Consider the following 18,495-nt stretch of genomic DNA (forward strand, 5'->3'; position numbering starts at 1 on the left):
ATCAATATTTTTAATATATTTATTAAAAAAAATGCAGATAAATTAAAAAAAGTGTAATTAAAACGTTTTATCAGTGCGTGTCACGTGCTGCAATCCCGATCGGCTGTGAAGCAACCTTGAAGCTATTATACCACGGATACTGGGAGACTCGAGCAAAACGTAAACAATGGACGATATCAAGCTGGCGAAGGTATGTATGTTTATGGCTTACTCAACTTCAATCAGTGTTGTTTGCTAAACAGTCATTGTAAGTTCGAGGACAGTAACATTGTCCAATCTAAATCCTGGACAAGAGTTGTGAGTCATGCAGCAATGCTTTTTTTGCTTCACCTTCTGCTCGGGCTATTCAAAATCGATGGTCAACCTGGGCGGGCATCAAAGGAAGGACCGGCACAGCACCAAGGGCTCTCTCCCTAATGCCGCAGGACACACAAATCATGTATATTAATATATACCAGCATCCTGGTGATCGAGGCCATCGATTACTTCCTGCAGCAGTCGGATCATGCCCAGTCCATCGATCTGTGCATCTACCAGGCTTGCCTGATCAAACAGCTGGCCAACTACGGCATTGATCCTCGTCCCAGTCTGCAGTGCTTGCTTCGCGTATTGCATGCGACTCGGGAGCATACGCGGAATCACTACCATGTGCTCTTGGTTCTGCTGGCTGAAGTGCTGCACGTCTTGTCCCCCTTCTACTTGGCCGACTTGCTGCGGATCATTGTCTTCGTGGTCGTGCAGGAGCGCTGTGGCCATGAATACATTCTGAACATGTGTCTGGATGGCATCATTCAGTGGATGTCTCAGACTGCATTCATACACGCCGAGGGGCTGGCTCTGGCTAACCAGATAGTGCAGCGTGTGCTCGACCTCCAACAGTCGGATGAGGGCGAGCGGATATCCACCAAGCAACTGAAGCCGGCCCACATGCGCAACTATCATCCGGACATTGCGATTGCATTTGATCTGGCCAATCTTGTGGAGTCGTTCGATGCCTCCGAGAATCAGGATGTTTTCGCCTTTGTCGACGCCCTAAATGTCAAGTCAAACACGGTCTTCTGCCAGCGCCTCCATCTCTTCTTGCGCGCCCTCTTTCTGTCCCGACAACCGCCCGTTGACTGCTGGTTCAAGATCTACGAGGTGATTCTGCAGACCATTAAGGTAAACGAGGGCATCGCCTACGACTTCCTCATGACCTACATCTTCAAGCTGGCCCACGAGAACAATCCTGAGCTGCAACTGGAGTTGCTTCGAGGTCTGCCCCATTTTGCCGTATCCAAGGTGAGCTCTCAAATGAACATCACTTGAATCTTCCACTGAAACATGTCCCGTTTTGCGAAGGACAACGTGCCCATGATTCTGAACACCATTCGAAATCTGTCCACCGAGAATGTTACCTTCTGTGTGGACCTGTATCTACGACTGTGGCGCGTGGAGTCGCGCACCTATCTCTTCCTGCTGAAGCAAGTGGCTCAACCGCTGCCGGAGGGCGATAAGCGCTGGGAGCTTCAAGTAGCCCGAGCACATGCCATGCGGGAAATCTGCCAGGAAAAGTAGCCCATAAATTTATACCGATCTTGTATCCTTTTTCTAATCTTATACCCATCTTTTGCAGGCCAACATTGCATGGATCGGAGCTGCTACCTCACCTTAGCAATACGTTAAACAGCTGCACCGATGAATCGGGCGATCTGGCTACGTCTCTGGCGTTGGATGCTCTTTATGCCTTGTGTGACAGCCACACTGTCAATATTGCTTCCACCTGGCACGCTCTGGGCAGCAAGTTTCGCGGCGAACAGCGTCCACAGACCCTTAGGTCTCTGTACCATTTCTATGGCTTGGTTCCGCTGCTGCAGACACCCACACTGGAGTACGAGAAAGTTGCGGATGATGCCCTAGAGCAGCTGTGGCAGGCCATCAGTCGACCGGGAACAGATGCGGCACAGGTTCGCAATGCTCTGGCAGCCCTAAAGAGCTATGAGCCAGGAAGCACGCTCAACCTGCAGCACATTCCGGCTCAGTTTCGTTTTGAGATTGTCGGTGGAGCAGTGGGAGGACTTAGGGGCCGAGAGGTGGTGAATCTGCAGAAAGAGACCGTCCCCGGCGAGGTGTGGGTGCAGCCACTACAGAAGATTCGCCCGGAATGTGGAGATGCAGCAGCTGATCTGATTTCCCATCACATAAGCAACGAAATAAACGGCTTTCGGAGCGGAGTCTACCGCCTGCCCGAGGGCAAGCCGGAGCCACGCAAGCTAGTGGGTTTGTTCGGGACCCTCCCGCTCCGTGCAGTAACCAACTACATGGTGAGCCAGGCCCGCTTTGGAGACTACGTGTCAGAGCCCTATGCAGTGACCTTTGCCCTCAGGGCGCTGTCCAATAAATTTCCCAAGCCGATACCACCGCTCGATTGGAGCTGCTTGACGAGCTTCTTTCACCTATCCTTCGATGCGAGGAAGTACTGCATCATGATAGCCAAGAATCAGGCGTCGAGCTCAGGCACAGCGAAGCGTTTGCTAGAGAACTTCCTGGTAGAATTCGAGCCTGATTGCTTCGAGGAGGATCTGCTGTTACTGTTCTCACTGCTACCGGAGATCGCCAGCAACGTGGGCCTTCAGATCATAAAGAACTTTGCCGAGAAAGTGGCTGTCTATTGCTTCAAAGAGTCACAGATAAACGACTTTGTCGAGGGTGAGTTTACACTTTTTATACCCGATACTCAAAATGAGTATTGGAGTATATTAGATTTGTGGTAAAAGTGGATGTGTGTAACGTCCAGAAGGAATCGTTTCCGACCCCATAAAGTATATATATTCTTGATCAGCATCAATAACCGGGTCGATTGAGCCCTGTCTGTCTGTCCGTCCGTCCGTCTGTCCGTCCGCTTCAGCACTTAGTGCTCAAAGACTATAAGAGCTAGAGCAACGTTGTTTTGGATCCAGACTTTTGTGATATGTCACTGCTACAAAAATATTTCAAAACTTCGCCCCGACCACTTCCGCCCCCACAAAGGACGAAAATCTGTGGCATCCACATTTTTAAAGATACGATAAAACCAAAAACGCAGAATCGTAGAGGATGACTATATGTTCTAGAGTGTAAAATCTCAACCAGATCGTATAATTATTATAGCCAGAATCAAGAAAACAATTTCATTCTTTCTCGCTCTGTTTCATGTACGAAAATCTGGGGCATCCACAAATCTCAGAGACTATTAAGGCTAGAGTAACCAAATTTGGTATCCGCACTTCTGTTAGATCTCACTATAAAACGTATATCTCAGAATTTCGCCCCACCCCTTCCGCCCCCACAAAGGACGAAAATCTGTTGCATCCACAATATTGCAGATTCGAGAAAACTAAAAACGCAGAATCATAGATAATGACCATATCTATCAGATTGCTGAATCTGGATCAGATCGGATCATTTTTATACCCAAAAGGAACAAATCAATTTGCACTGACTACGCAGCGCCCGACGTCACGCTCAGACTGATTTTCTGTCTCTCTCGCACGCACTCTTTGTCGTGTCGTTTAATATTAGCGGCGTCTGCCAGAGGAGAGCCATACTGACTAAGTATCGGGTATAACTGTAGAGTTGCGGTGTCCGCAGCAACTCACAACGTTCCCCCTCGTTTTTGCTTGCTTTTTGTCCAGGCGATGACCTTGTATCATCTTGTTTGCAGGATGCCTTTTTGAAAAGTTTTTGGACAGCGTCAAGTACATTTTCACGGGAAAGTGCGACCTACCACCCGAAGTGTTGGATGTTTTCACACTGATTGTAGAGCGCTACATGGACTCGATGAATCTGGACTCGAGGCTGTTTGAGCGCTACACAGAGGTGGTGGCCGTTTTGCATCCGAATGCCATCGACGGGCTGACCACGCCCGCCAATTGGTGGGAGACGCCCATAGGCAAGCTAAAAAAGGCCACCATCATCCGATGCTATCTGGTGCTGTATAACGAGAAGTTGCCCAACCCACTCAAATGGCTGACGCCCATTATTGATGCCTACGAGAAGCGCACGGAGGAGCGCTCCTTCTTCTATCGCCACTTGGCTGCCACTCTGTATGCCTTTGGAAGCGATGAACATGCCTGTAACTGGATCATGGAAATATTCCTGGAGATCCAGATGCTGCTGGCCGAGGCCTCCAACAAGGAGAAGGTTAACAGGGCACTCTATCTGCTGGACATCTTTGTTCTGGCCGTGGATGTGCTCTCCGGCTGTGCCGTGCTGCTGGGCAGTGTCGATGTGGTGGCCACAGACGATAAGCAGCGACTCAATCTCTTTCCCGAGAGCTTGCAGTATCTGTGCGACCACATATTCTGGAAGGACCATGAAGCAAAGGTGAGTGAAGAAGACTCAACTATATGCCACTTTCTTGATCATTTTTGTATCGACTTTCAGGTCTATGAATTCCTATTTAATCTATATAAGCACAGCTCCATGCCGTCGGACTATGCAGACGTATTCAAGGAGGCAATCATTTGTTCCCGGAACAAACCATACTTCGACCACAAAGGTGTCTGGACCAAATACGTAGGCCTGCGTAAATGAACACGACGAACACACCGCATTTAACACTCCAACCCACGCCTAAAGTGCACTTACTGGTTAACGATCACCGAATACCGTCAATGTTAGTCATCTTTTGATAGCAAACGCATTCTTTGTTATTTATATGTGTTTAAAGAACATTAAATGCATTTTTGCGCACAGTATTTGAATTTAAATGTTTCCAGTGCGGTTATCGCACAAAAATACCATACGACAGCTCGATAGTCGATAGTATCGATAGTCAAACTTGAATTCGTCAGTATATAAATGGTATATTTTATAAATTAAACGATATATTTTAGTATATTTCTGAGGGTTGGACGGTATATTTTAACGATAAATCCGCGGTCACACTGATATCAATATTTTTAATATATTTATTAAAAAAAAATGCAGATAAATTAAAAAAAGTGTAATTAAAACGTATTATCAGTGCGTGTCACGTGCTGCAATCCCGATCGGCTGTGAAGCAACCTTGAAGCTATTATACCACGGATACTGGGAGACTCGAGCAAAACGTAAACAATGGACGATATCAAGCTGGCGAAGGTATGTATGTTTATGGCTTACTCAACTTCAATCAGTGTTGTTTGCTAAACAGTCATTGTAAGTTCGAGGACAGTAACATTGTCCAATCTAAATCCTGGACAAGAGTTGTGAGTCATGCAGCAATGCTTTTTTTGCTTCACCTTCTGCTCGGGCTATTCAAAATCGATGGTCAACCTGGGCGGGCATCAAAGGAAGGACCGGCACAGCACCAAGGGCTCTCTCCCTAATGCCGCAGGACACACAAATCATGTATATTAATATATACCAGCATCCTGGTGATCGAGGCCATCGATTACTTCCTGCAGCAGTCGGATCATGCCCAGTCCATCGATCTGTGCATCTACCAGGCTTGCCTGATCAAACAGCTGGCCAACTACGGCATTGATCCTCGTCCCAGTCTGCAGTGCTTGCTTCGCGTATTGCATGCGACTCGGGAGCATACGCGGAATCACTACCATGTGCTCTTGGTTCTGCTGGCGGAAGTGCTGCACGTCTTGTCCCCCTTCTACTTGGCCGACTTGCTGCGGATCATTGTCTTCGTGGTCGTGCAGGAGCGCTGTGGCCATGAATACATTCTGAACATGTGTCTGGATGGCATCATTCAGTGGATGTCTCAGACTGCATTCATACACGCCGAGGGGCTGGCTCTGGCTAACCAGATAGTGCAGCGTGTGCTCGACCTCCAACAGTCGGATGAGGGCGAGCGGATATCCACCAAGCAACTGAAGCCGGCCCACATGCGCAACTATCATCCGGACATTGCGATTGCATTTGATCTGGCCAATCTTGTGGAGTCGTTCGATGCCTCCGAGAATCAGGATGTTTTCGCCTTTGTCGACGCCCTAAATGTCAAGTCAAACACGGTCTTCTGCCAGCGCCTCCATCTCTTCTTGCGCGCCCTCTTTCTGTCCCGACAACCGCCCGTTGACTGCTGGTTCAAGATCTACGAGGTGATTCTGCAGACCATTAAGGTAAACGAGGGCATCGCCTACGACTTCCTCATGACCTACATCTTCAAGCTGGCCCACGAGAACAATCCTGAGCTGCAACTGGAGTTGCTTCGAGGTCTGCCCCATTTTGCCGTATCCAAGGTGAGCTCTCAAATGAACATCACTTGAATCTTCCACTGAAACATGTCCCGTTTTGCGAAGGACAACGTGCCCATGATTCTGAACACCATTCGAAATCTGTCCACCGAGAATGGTACCTTCTGTGTGGACCTGTATCTACGACTGTGGCGCGTGGAGTCGCGCACCCATCTCTTCCTGCTGAAGCAAGTGGCTCAACCGCTGCCGGAGGGCGATAAGCGCTGGGAGCTTCAAGTAGCCCGAGCACATGCCATGCGGGAAATCTGCCAGGAAAAGTAGCCCATAAATTTATACCGATCTTGTATCCTTTTTCTAATCTTATACCCATCTTTTGCAGGCCAACATTGCATGGATCGGAGCTGCTACCTCACCTTAGCAATACGTTAAACAGCTGCACCGATGAATCGGGCGATCTGGCTACGTCTCTGGCGTTGGATGCTCTTTATGCCTTGTGTGACAGCCACACTGTCAATATTGCTTCCACCTGGCACGCTCTGGGCAGCAAGTTTCGCGGCGAACAGCGTCCACAGACCCTTAGGTCTCTGTACCATTTCTATGGCTTGGTTCCGCTGCTGCAGACACCCACACTGGAGTACGAGAAAGTTGCGGATGATGCCCTAGAGCAGCTGTGGCAGGCCATCAGTCGACCGGGAACAGATGCGGCACAGGTTCGCAATGCTCTGGCAGCCCTAAAGAGCTATGAGCCAGGAAGCACGCTCAACCTGCGGCACATTCCGGCTCAGTTTCGTTTTGAGATTGTCGGTGGAGCAGTGGGAGGACTTAGTGGCCGAGAGGTGGTGAATCTGCAGGAAGAGACCGTCCCCGGCGAGGTGTGGGTGCAGCTACTACAGAAGATTCGCCCGGAATGTGGAGATGCAGCAGCTGATCTGATTTCCCATCACATAAGCAACGAAATAAACGGCTTTCGGAGCGGAGTCTACCGCCTGCCCGAGGGCAAGCCGGAGCCACGCAAGCTAGTGGGTTTGTTCGGGACCAGCCCGCTCCGTGCAGTAACCAACTACATGGTGAGCCAGGCCCGCTTCGGAGACTACGTGTCAGAGCCCTATGCAGTGACCTTTCCCCTCAGGGCGCTGTCCAATAAATTTCCCAAGCCGATACCACCGCTCGATTGGAGCTGCTTGACGAGCTTATTTCACCTATCCTTCGATGCAAGGAAGTACTGCATCATGATAGCCAAGAATCAGGCGTCGAGCTCAGGCACAGCGAAGCGTTTGCTAGAGAACTTCCTGGTAGAATTCGAGCCTAATTGCTTCGAGGAGGATCTGCTGTTACTGTTCTCACTGCTACCGGAGATCGCCAGCAACGTGGGCCTTCAGATCATAAGGACTTTGCCGAGAAAGTGGCTGTCTATTGCTTCAAAGAGTCACAGATAAACGACTTTGTCGAGGGTGAGTTTACACTTTTTATACCCGATACTCAAAATGAGTATTGGAGTATATTAGATTTTTGGTAAAAGTGGATGTGTGTAACGTCCAGAAGGAATCGTTTCCGACCCCATAAAGTATATATATTCTTGATCAGCATCAATAACCGAGTCGATTGAGCCCTGTCTGTCTGTCCGTCCGTCCGTCTGTCCGTCTGTGCGTCCCCTTCAGCGCTTAGTGCTCAAAGACTATAAGAGCTAGAGCAACGTTGTTTTGGATCCAGACTTTTGTGATATGTCACTGCTACAAAAATATTTCAAAACTTCGCCCCGCCCACTTCCGCCCCCACAAAGGACGAAAATCTGTGGCATCCACATTTTTAAAGATACGATAAAACCAAAAACGCAGAATCGTAGAGGATGACTATATGTTCTAGAGTGTAAAATCTCAACCAGATCGTATAATTATTATAGCCAGAATCAAGAAAACAATTTCATTCTTTCTCGCTCTGTTTCATGTACGAAAATCTGAGGCATCCACAAATCTCAGAGACTATTAAGGCTAGAGTAACCAAATTTGGTATCCGCACTTCTGTTAGGTCTCACTGTAAAACGTATATCTCAGAATTTCGCCCCACCCCCTTCCGCCCCCACAAAGGACGAAAATCTGTTGCATCCACAATATTGCAGATTCGAGAAAACTAAAAACGCAGAATCATAGATAATGACCATATCTATCAGATTGCTGAATCTGGATCAGATCGGATCATTTTTATACCCAAAAGGAACAAATCAATTTGCACTGGCTACGCAGCGCCCGACGTCACGCTCAGACTGATTTTCTGTCTCTCTCGCACGCACTCTTTGTCGTGTCGTTTAATATTAGCGGCGTCTGCCGGAGGAGAGCCATACTGACTAAGTATCGGGTATAACTGTAGAGTTGCGGTGTCCGCAGCAACTCACAACGTTCCCCCTCGTTTTTGCTTGCTTTTTGTCCAGGCGATGACCTTGTATCATCTTGGTTGCAGGATGCCTTTTTGAAAAGTTTTTGGACAGCGTCAAGTACATTTTCACGGGAAAGTGCGACCTACCACCCGAAGTGTTGGATGTTTTCACACTGATTGTAGAGCGCTACATGGACTCGATGAATCTGGACTCGAGGCTGTTTGAGCGCTACACAGAGGTGGTGGCCGTTTTGCATCCGAATGCCATCGACGGGCTGACCACGCCCGCCAATTGGTGGGAGACGCCCATAGGCAAGCTAAAAAAGGCCACCATCATCCGATGCTATCTGGTGCTGTATAACGAGAAGTTGCCCAACCCACTCAAATGGCTGACGCCCATTATTGATGCCTACGAGAAGCGCACGGAGGAGCGCTCCTTCTTCTATCGCCACTTGGCTGCCACTCTGTATGCCTTTGGAAGCGATGAACATGCCTGTAACTGGATCATGGAAATATTCCTGGAGATCCAGATGCTGCTGGCCGAGGCCTCCAACAAGGAGAAGGTTAACAGGGCACTCTATCTGCTGGACATCTTTGTTCTGGCCGTGGATGTGCTCTCCGGCTGTGCCGTGCTGCTGGGCAGTGTCGATGTGGTGGCCACAGACGATAAGCAGCGACTCAATCTCTTTCCCGAGAGCTTGCAGTATCTGTGCGACCACATATTCTGGAAGGACCATGAAGCAAAGGTGAGTGAAGAAGACTCAAATATATGCCACTTTCTTGATCATTTTTGTATCGACTTTCAGGTCTATGAATTCCTATTTAATCTCCACAGCTCCATGCCGTCGGACTATGCAGACGTATTCAAGGAGGCAATCATTTGTTCCCGGAACAAACCATACTTCGACCACAAAGGTGTCTGGACCAAATACGTAGGCCTGCGTAAATGAACACGACGAACACACCGCATTTAACACTCCAACCCACGCCTAAAGTGCACTTACTGGTTAACGATCACCGAATACCGTCAATGTTAGTCATCTTTTGATAGCAAACGCATTCTTTGTTATTTATATGTGTTTAAAAAACATTAAATGCATTTTTGCGCACAGTATTTGAATTTAAATGTTTCCAGTGCGGTTATCGCACAAAAATACCACACGACAGCTCGATAGTCGATAGTATCGATAGTCAAAGTTGAATTCGTCAGTATATAAATGGTATATTTTATAAATTAAACGATATATTTTAGTATATTTCTGAGGGTTGGACGGTATATTTTAACGATAAATCCGCGGCCACACTGATATCAATATTTTTAATATATTTATTAAAAAAAATGCAGATAAATTAAAAAAAGTGTAATTAAAACGTATTATCAGTGCGTGTCACGTGCTGCAATCCCGATCGGCTGTGAAGCAACCTTGAAGCTCTCTCCCTAATGCCGCAGGACACACAAATCATGTATATTAATATATACCAGCATCCTGGTGATCGAGGCCATCGATTACTTCCTGCAGCAGTCGGATCATGCCCAGTCCATCGATCTGTGCATCTACCAGGCTTGCCTGATCAAACAGCTGGCCAACTACGGCATTGATCCTCGTCCCAGTCTGCAGTGCTTGCTGGTCGTGCAGGAGCGCTGTGGCCATGAATACATTCTGAACATGTGTCTGGATGGCATCATTCAGTGGATGTCTCAGACTGCATTCATACACGCCGAGGGGCTGGCTCTGGCTAACCAGATAGTGCAGCGTGTGCTCGACCTCCAACAGTCGGATGAGGGCGAGCGGATATCCACCAAGCAACTGAAGCCGGCCCACATGCGCAACTATCATCCGGACATTGCGATTGCATTTGATCTGGCCAATCTTGTGGAGTCGTTCGATGCCTCCGAGAATCAGGATGTTTTCGCCTTTGTCGACGCCCTAAATGACAAGTCAAACACGGTCTTCTGCCAGCGCCTCCATCTCTTCTTGCGCGCCCTCTTTCTGTCCCGACAACCGCCCGTTGACTGCTGGTTCAAGATCTACGAGGTGATTCTGCAGACCATTAAGGTAAACGAGGGCATCGCCTACGACTTCCTCATGACCTACATCTTCAAGCTGGCCCACGAGAACAATCCTGAGCTGCAACTGGAGTTGCTTCGAGGTCTGCCCCATTTTGCCGTATCCAAGGTGAGCTCTCAAATGAACATCACTTGAATCTTCCACTGAAACATGTCCGGTTTTGCGAAGGACAACGTGCCCATGATTCTGAACACCATTCGAAATCTGTCCACCGAGAATGGTACCTTCTGTGTGGACCTGTATCTACGACTGTGGCGCGTGGAGTCGCGCACCTATCTCTTCCTGCTGAAGCAAGTGGCTCAACCGCTGCCGGAGGGCGATAAGCGCTGGGAGCTTCAAGTAGCCCGAGCACATGCCATGCGGGAAATCTGCCAGGAAAAGTAGCCCATAAATTTATACCGATCTTGTATCCTTTTTCTAATCTTATACCCATCTTTTGCAGGCCAACATTGCATGGATCGGAGCTGCTACCTCACCTTAGCAATACGTTAAACAGCTGCACCGATGAATCGGGGGATCTGGCTACGTCTCTGGCGTTGGATGCTCTTTATGCCTTGTGTGACAGCCACACTGTCAATATTGCTTCCACCTGGCACGCTCTGGGCAGCAAGTTTCGCGGCGAACAGCGTCCACAGACCCTTAGGTCTCTGTACCATTTCTATGGCTTGGTTCCGCTGCTGCAGACACCCACACTGGAGTACGAGAAAGTTGCGGATGATGCCCTAGAGCAGCTGTGGCAGGCCATCAGTCGACCGGGAACAGATGCGGCACAGGTTCGCAATGCTCTGGCAGCCCTAAAGAGCTATGAGCCAGGAAGCACGCTCAACCTGCGGCACATTCCGGCTCAGTTTCGTTTTGAGATTGTCGGTGGAGCAGTGGGAGGACTTAGTGGCCGAGAGGTGGTGAATCTGCAGGAAGAGACCGTCCCCGGCGAGGTGTGGGTGCAGCTACTACAGAAGATTCGCCAGGAATGTGGAGATGCAGCAGCTGATCTGATTTCCCATCACATAAGCAACGAAATAAACGGCTTTCGGAGCGGAGTCTACCGCCTGCCCGAGGGCAAGCCGGAGCCACGCAAGCTAGTGGGTTTGTTCGGGACCAGCCCGCTCCGTGCAGTAACCAACTACATGGTGAGCCAGGCCCGCTTCGGAGACTACGTGTCAGAGCCCTATGCAGTGACCTTTCCCCTCAGGGCGCTGTCCAATAAATTTCCCAAGCCGATACCACCGCTCGATTGGAGCTGCTTGACGAGCTTATTTCACCTATCCTTCGATGCAAGGAAGTACTGCATCATGATAGCCAAGAATCAGGCGTCGAGCTCAGGCACAGCGAAGCGTTTGCTAGAGAACTTCCTGGTAGAATTCGAGCCTAATTGCTTCGAGGAGGATCTGCTGTTACTGTTCTCACTGCTACCGGAGATCGCCAGCAACGTGGGCCTTCAGATCATAAAGAACTTTGCCGAGAAAGTGGCTGTCTATTGCTTCAAAGAGTCACAGATAAACGACTTTGTCGAGGGTGAGTTTACACTTTTTATACCCGATACTCAAAATGAGTATTGGAGTATATTAGATTTTTGGTAAAAGTGGATGTGTGTAACGTCCAGAAGGAATCGTTTCCGACCCCATAAAGTATATATATTCTTGATCAGCATCAATAACCGAGTCGATTGAGCCCTGTCTGTCTGTCCGTCCGTCCGTCTGTCCGTCTGTCCGTCCGCTTCAGCACTTAGTGCTCAAAGACTATAAGAGCTAGAGCAACGTTGTTTTGGATCCAGACTTTTGTGATATGTCACTGCTACAAAAATATTTCAAAACTTCGCCCCGCCCACTTCCGCCCCCACAAAGGACGAAAATCTGTGGCATCCACATTTTTAAAGATACGATAAAACCAAAAACGCAGAATCGTAGAGGATGACTATATGTTCTAGAGTGTAAAATCTCAACCAGATCGTATAATTATTATAGCCAGAATCAAGAAAACAATTTCATTCTTTCTCGCTCTGTTTCATGTACGAAAATCTGGGGCATCCACAAATCTGAGAGACTATTAAGGCTAGAGTAACCAAATTTGGTATCCGCACTTCTGTTAGATCTCACTATAAAACGTATATCTCAGAATTTCGCCCCACCCCCTTCCGCCCCCACAAAAGACGAAAATCTGTTGCATCCACAATATTGCAGATTCGAAAAAACTAAAAATGCAGAATCATAGATAATGACCATATCTATCAGATTGCTGAATCTGGATCAGATCGGATCATTTTTATACCCAAAAGGAACAAATCAATTTGTACTGGCTACGCAGCGCCCGACGTCACGCTCAGACTGAATTTCCTTTTTCTCTCTCGCACGCACTCTTTGTCGTGTCGTTTAATATTAGCGGCGTCTGCCCGAGGAGAGCCATACTGACTAAGTATCGGGTATAACTGTAGAGTTGCGGTGTCCGCAGCAACTCACAACGTTCCCCCTCGTTTTTGCTTGCTTTTTGTCCAGGCGATGACCTTGTATCATCTTGGTTGCAGGATGCCTTTTTGAAAAGTTTTTGGACAGCGTCAAGTACATTTTCACGGGAAAGTGCGACCTACCACCCGAAGTGTTGGATGTTTTCACACTGATTGTAGAGCGCTACATGGACTCGATGAATCTGGACTCGAGGCTGTTTGAGCGCTACACAGAGGTGGTGGCCGTTTTGCATCCGAATGCCATCGACGGGCTGACCACGCCCGCCAATTGGTGGGAGACGCCCATAGGCAAGCTAAAAAAGGCCACCATCATCCGATGCTATCTGGTGCTGTATAACGAGAAGTTGCCCAACCCACTCAAATGGCTGACGCCCATTATTGATGCCTACGAGAAGCGCACGGAGGAGCGCTCCTTCTTCTATCGCCACTTGGCTGCCACTCTGTATGCCTTTGGAAGCGATGAACATGCCTGTAACTGGATCATGGAAATATTCCTGGAGATCCAGATGCTGCTGGCCGAGGCCTCCAACAAGGAGAAGGTTAACAGGGCACTCTATCTGCTGGACATCTTTGTTCTGGCCGTGGATGTGCTCTCCAGCTGTGCCGTGCTGCTGGGCAGTGTCGATGTGGTGGCCACAGACGATAAGCAGCGACTCAATCTCTTTCCCGAGAGCTTGCAGTATCTGTGCGACCACATATTCTGGAAGGACCATGAAGCAAAGGTGAGTGAAGAAGACTCAACTATATGCCACTTTCTTGATCATTTTTGTATCGACTTTCAGGTCTATGAATTCCTATTTAATCTATATATGTATGTTTATGGCTTACTCAACTTCAATCAGTGTTGTTTGCTAAACAGTCATTGTAAGTTCGAGGACAGTAACATTGTCCAATCTAAATCCTGGACAAGAGTTGTGAGTCATGCAGCAATGCTTTTTTTGCTTCACCTTCTGCTCGGGCTATTCAAAATCGATGGTCAACCTGGGCGGGCATCAAAGGAAGGACCGGCACAGCACCAAGGGCTCTCTCCCTAATGCCGCAGGACACACAAATCATGTATATTAATATATACCAGCATCCTGGTGATCGAGGCCATCGATTACTTCCTGCAGCAGTCGGATCATGCCCAGTCCATCGATCTGTGCATCTACCAGGCTTGCCTGATCAAACAGCTGGCCAACTACGGCATTGATCCTCGTCCCAGTCTGCAGTGCTTGCTTCGCGTATTGCATGCGACTCGGGAGCATACGCGGAATCACTACCATGTGCTCTTGGTTCTGCTGGCGGAAGTGCTGCACGTCTTGTCCCCCTTCTACTTGGCCGACTTGCTGCGGATCATTGTCTTCGTGGTCGTGCAGGAGCGCTGTGGCCATGAATACATTCTGAACATGTGTCTGGATGGCATCATTCAGTGGATGTCTCAGACTGCATTCATACACGCCGAGGGGCTGGCTCTGGCTAACCAGATAGTGCAGCGTGTGCTCGACCTCCAACAGTCGGATGAGGGCGAGCGGATATCCACCAAGCAACTGAAGCCGGCCCACATGCGCAACTATCATCCGGACATTGCGATTGCATTTGATCTGGCCAATCTTGTGGAGTCGTTCGATGCCTCCGAGAATCAGGATGTTTTCGCCTTTGTCGACGCCCTAAATGTCAAGTCAAACACGGTCTTCTGCCAGCGCCTCCATCTCTTCTTGCGCGCCCTCTTTCTGTCCCGACAACCGCCCGTTGACTGCTGGTTCAAGATCTACGAGGTGATTCTGCAGACCATTAAGGTAAACGAGGGCATCACCTACGACTTTCTCATGACCTACATCTTCAAGCTGGCCCACGAGAACAATCCTGAGCTGCAACTGGAGTTGCTTCGAGATCTGCCCCATTTTGCCGTATCCAAGGTGAGCTCTCAAATGAACATCACTTGAATCTTCCACTGAAACATGTCCCGTTTTGCGAAGGACAACGTGCCCATGATTCTGAACACCATTCGAAATCTGTCCACCGAGAATGGTACCTTCTGTGTGGACCTGTATCTACGACTGTGGCGCGTGGAGTCGCGCACCTATCTCTTCCTGCTGAAGCAAGTGGCTCAACCGCTGCCGGAGGGCGATAAGCGCTGGGAGCTTCAAGTAGCCCGAGCACATGCCATGCGGGAAATCTGCCAGGAAAAGTAGCCCATAAATTTATACCGATCTTGTATCCTTTTTCTAATCTTATACCCATCTTTTGCAGGCCAACATTGCATGGATCGGAGCTGCTACCTCACCTTAGCAATACGTTAAACAGCTGCACCGATGAATCGGGCGATCTGGCTACGTCTCTGGCGTTGGATGCTCTTTATGCCTTGTGTGACAGCCACACTGTCAATATTGCTTCCACCTGGCACGCTCTGGGCAGCAAGTTTCGCGGCGAACAGCGTCCACAGACCCTTAGGTCTCTGTACCATTTCTATGGCTTGGTTTCGCTGCTGCAGACACCCACACTGGAGTACGAGAAAGTTGCGGATGATGCCCTAGAGCAGCTGTGGCAGGCCATCAGTCGACCGGGAACAGATGCGGCACAGGTTCGCAATGCTCTGGCTGCCCTAAAGAGCTATGAGCCAGGAAGCACGCTCAACCTGCGGCACATTCCGGCTCAGTTTCGTTTTGAGATTGTCGGTGGAGCAGTGGGAGGACTTAGTGGCCGAGAGGTGGTGGATCTGCAGGAAGAGACCGTCCCCGGCGAGGTGTGGGTGCAGCTACTACAGAAGATTCGCCCGGAATGTGGAGATGCAGCAGCTGATCTGATTTCCCATCACATAAGCAACGAAATAAACGGCTTTCGGAGCGGAGTCTACCGCCTGCCCGAGGGCAAGCCGGAGCCACGCAAGCTAGTGGGTTTGTTCGGGACCAGCCCGCTCCGTGCAGTAACCAACTACATGGTGAGCCAGGCCCGCTTCGGAGACTACGTGTCAGAGCCCTATGCAGTGACCTTTCCCCTCAGGGCGCTGTCCAATAAATTTCCCAAGCCGATACCACCGCTCGATTGGAGCTGCTTGACGAGCTTATTTCACCTATCCTTCGATGCAAGGAAGTACTGCATCATGATAGCCAAGAATCAGGCGTCGAGCTCAGGCACAGCGAAGCGTTTGCTAGAGAACTTCCTGGTAGAATTCGAGCCTAATTGCTTCGAGGAGGATCTGCTGTTACTGTTCTCACTGCTACCGGAGATCGCCAGCAACGTGGGCCTTCAGATCATAAGGACTTTGCCGAGAAAGTGGCTGTCTATTGCTTCAAAGAGTCACAGATAAACGACTTTGTCGAGGGTGAGTTTACACTTTTTATACCCGATACTCAAAATGAGTATTGGAGTATATTAGATTTGTGGTAAAAGTGGATGTGTGTAACGTCCAGAAGGAATCGTTTCCGACCCCATAAAGTATATATATTCTTGATCAGCATCAATAACCGAGTCGATTGAGCCCTGTCTGTCTGTCCGTCCGTCCGTCTGTCCGTCTGTCCGTCCCCTTCAGCGCTTAGTGCTCAAAGACTATAAGAGCTAGAGCAACGTTGTTTTGGATCCAGACTTTTGTGATATGTCACTGCTACAAAAATATTTCAAAACTTCGCCCCGCCCACTTCCGCCCCCACAAAGGACGAAAATCTGTGGCATCCACATTTTTAAAGATACGATAAAACCAAAAACGCAGAATCGTAGAGGATGACTATATGTTCTAGAGTGTAAAATCTCAACCAGATCGTATAATTATTATAGCCAGAATCAAGAAAACAATTTCATTCTTTCTCGCTCTGTTTCATGTACGAAAATCTGAGGCATCCACAAATCTCAGAGACTATTAAGGCTAGAGTAACCAAATTTGGTATCCGCACTTCTGTTAGGTCTCACTGTAAAACGTATATCTCAGAATTTCGCCCCACCCCCTTCCGCCCCCACAAAGGACGAAAATCTGTTGCATCCACAATATTGCAGATTCGAGAAAACTAAAAACGCAGAATCATAGATAATGACCATATCTATCAGATTGCTGAATCAGATCAGATCAGATCGGATCATTTTTATACCCAAAAGGAACAAATCAATTTGCACTGGCTACGCAGCGCCCGACGTCACGCTCAGACTGATTTTCTGTCTCTCTCGCACGCACTCTTTGTCGTGTCGTTTAATATTAGCGGCGTCTGCCGGAGGAGAGCCATACTGACTAAGTATCGGGTATAACTGTAGAGTTGCGGTGTCCGCAGCAACTCACAACGTTCCCCCTCGTTTTTGCTTGCTTTTTGTCCAGGCGATGACCTTGTATCATCTTGTTTGCAGGATGCCTTTTTGAAAAGTTTGTGGACAGCGTCAAGTACATTTTCATGGGAAAGTGCGACCTACCACCCGAAGTGTTGGATGTTTTCACACTGATTGTAGAGCGCTACATGGACTCGATGAATCTGGACTCGAGGCTGTTTGAGCGCTACACAGAGGTGGTGGCCGTTTTGCATCCGAATGCCATCGACGGGCTGACCACGCCCGCCAATTGGTGGGAGACGCCCATAGGCAAGCTAAAAAAGGCCACCATCATCCGATGCTATCTGGTGCTGTATAACGAGAAGTTGCCCAACCCACTCAAATGGCTGACGCCCATTATTGATGCCTACGAGAAGCGCACGGAGGAGCGCTCCTTCTTCTATCGCCACTTGGCTGCCACTCTGTATGCCTTTGGAAGCGATGAACATGCCTGTAACTGGATCATGGAAATATTCCTGGAGATCCAGATGCTGCTGGCCGAGGCCTCCAACAAGGAGAAGGTTAACAGGGCACTCTATCTGCTGGACATCTTTGTTCTGGCCGTGGATGTGCTCTCCGGCTGTGCCGTGCTGCTGGGCAGTGTCGATGTGGTGGCCACAGACGATAAGCAGCGACTCAATCTCTTTCCCGAGAGCTTGCAGTATCTGTGCGACCACATATTCTGGAAGGACCATGAAGCAAAGGTGAGTGAAGAAGACTCAAATATATGCCACTTTCTTGATCATTTTTGTATCGACTTTCAGGTCTATGAATTCCTATTTAATCTATATAAGCACAGCTCCATGCCGTCGGACTATGCAGACGTATTCAAGGAGGCAATCATTTGTTCCCGGAACAAACCATACTTCGACCACAAAGGTGTCTGGACCAAATACGTAGGCCTGCGTAAATGAACACGACGAACACACCGCATTTAACACTCCAACCCACGCCTAAAGTGCACTTACTGGTTAACGATCACCGAATACCGTCAATGTTAGTCATCTTTTGATAGCAAACGCATTCTTTGTTATTTATATGTGTTTAAAGAACATTAAATGCATTTTTGCGCACAGTATTTGAATTTAAATGTTTCCAGTGCGGTTATCGAACAAAAATACCACACAACAGCTCGATAGTATCGATAGTCAAACTTGAATTCGTCAGTATATAAATG

At 48.6% G+C, this 18,495-nt stretch overlaps 1 protein-coding gene and 2 pseudogenes across 1 annotated transcript; all 3 read left to right on the top strand.

The window, feature by feature from the left end:
* Nucleotides 1–166: 166 nt before the first annotated feature.
* Nucleotides 167–4,724, top strand: LOC108158053. Its single transcript, XM_033390742.1, has 6 exons — nucleotides 167–190; nucleotides 418–1,281; nucleotides 1,342–1,553; nucleotides 1,616–2,688; nucleotides 3,683–4,344; nucleotides 4,405–4,724. The coding sequence occupies exons 1-6, from the start codon at nucleotides 167–169 to the stop codon at nucleotides 4,552–4,554; spliced, it is 2,985 nt and encodes a 994-aa protein (XP_033246633.1). The 3' UTR covers nucleotides 4,555–4,724.
* A 355-nt stretch (nucleotides 4,725–5,079) lies between these two features.
* On the top strand, nucleotides 5,080–9,639 carry LOC117187861 (annotated as a pseudogene).
* Nucleotides 9,640–9,644: 5 nt separating this feature from the next.
* On the top strand, nucleotides 9,645–18,402 carry LOC108158013 (annotated as a pseudogene).
* Nucleotides 18,403–18,495: the final 93 nt, after the last annotated feature.

This window comes from Drosophila miranda, chromosome 3, assembly GCF_003369915.1.
Source record: "Drosophila miranda strain MSH22 chromosome 3, D.miranda_PacBio2.1, whole genome shotgun sequence".
NCBI lineage: Eukaryota > Metazoa > Arthropoda > Insecta > Diptera > Drosophilidae > Drosophila > Drosophila miranda.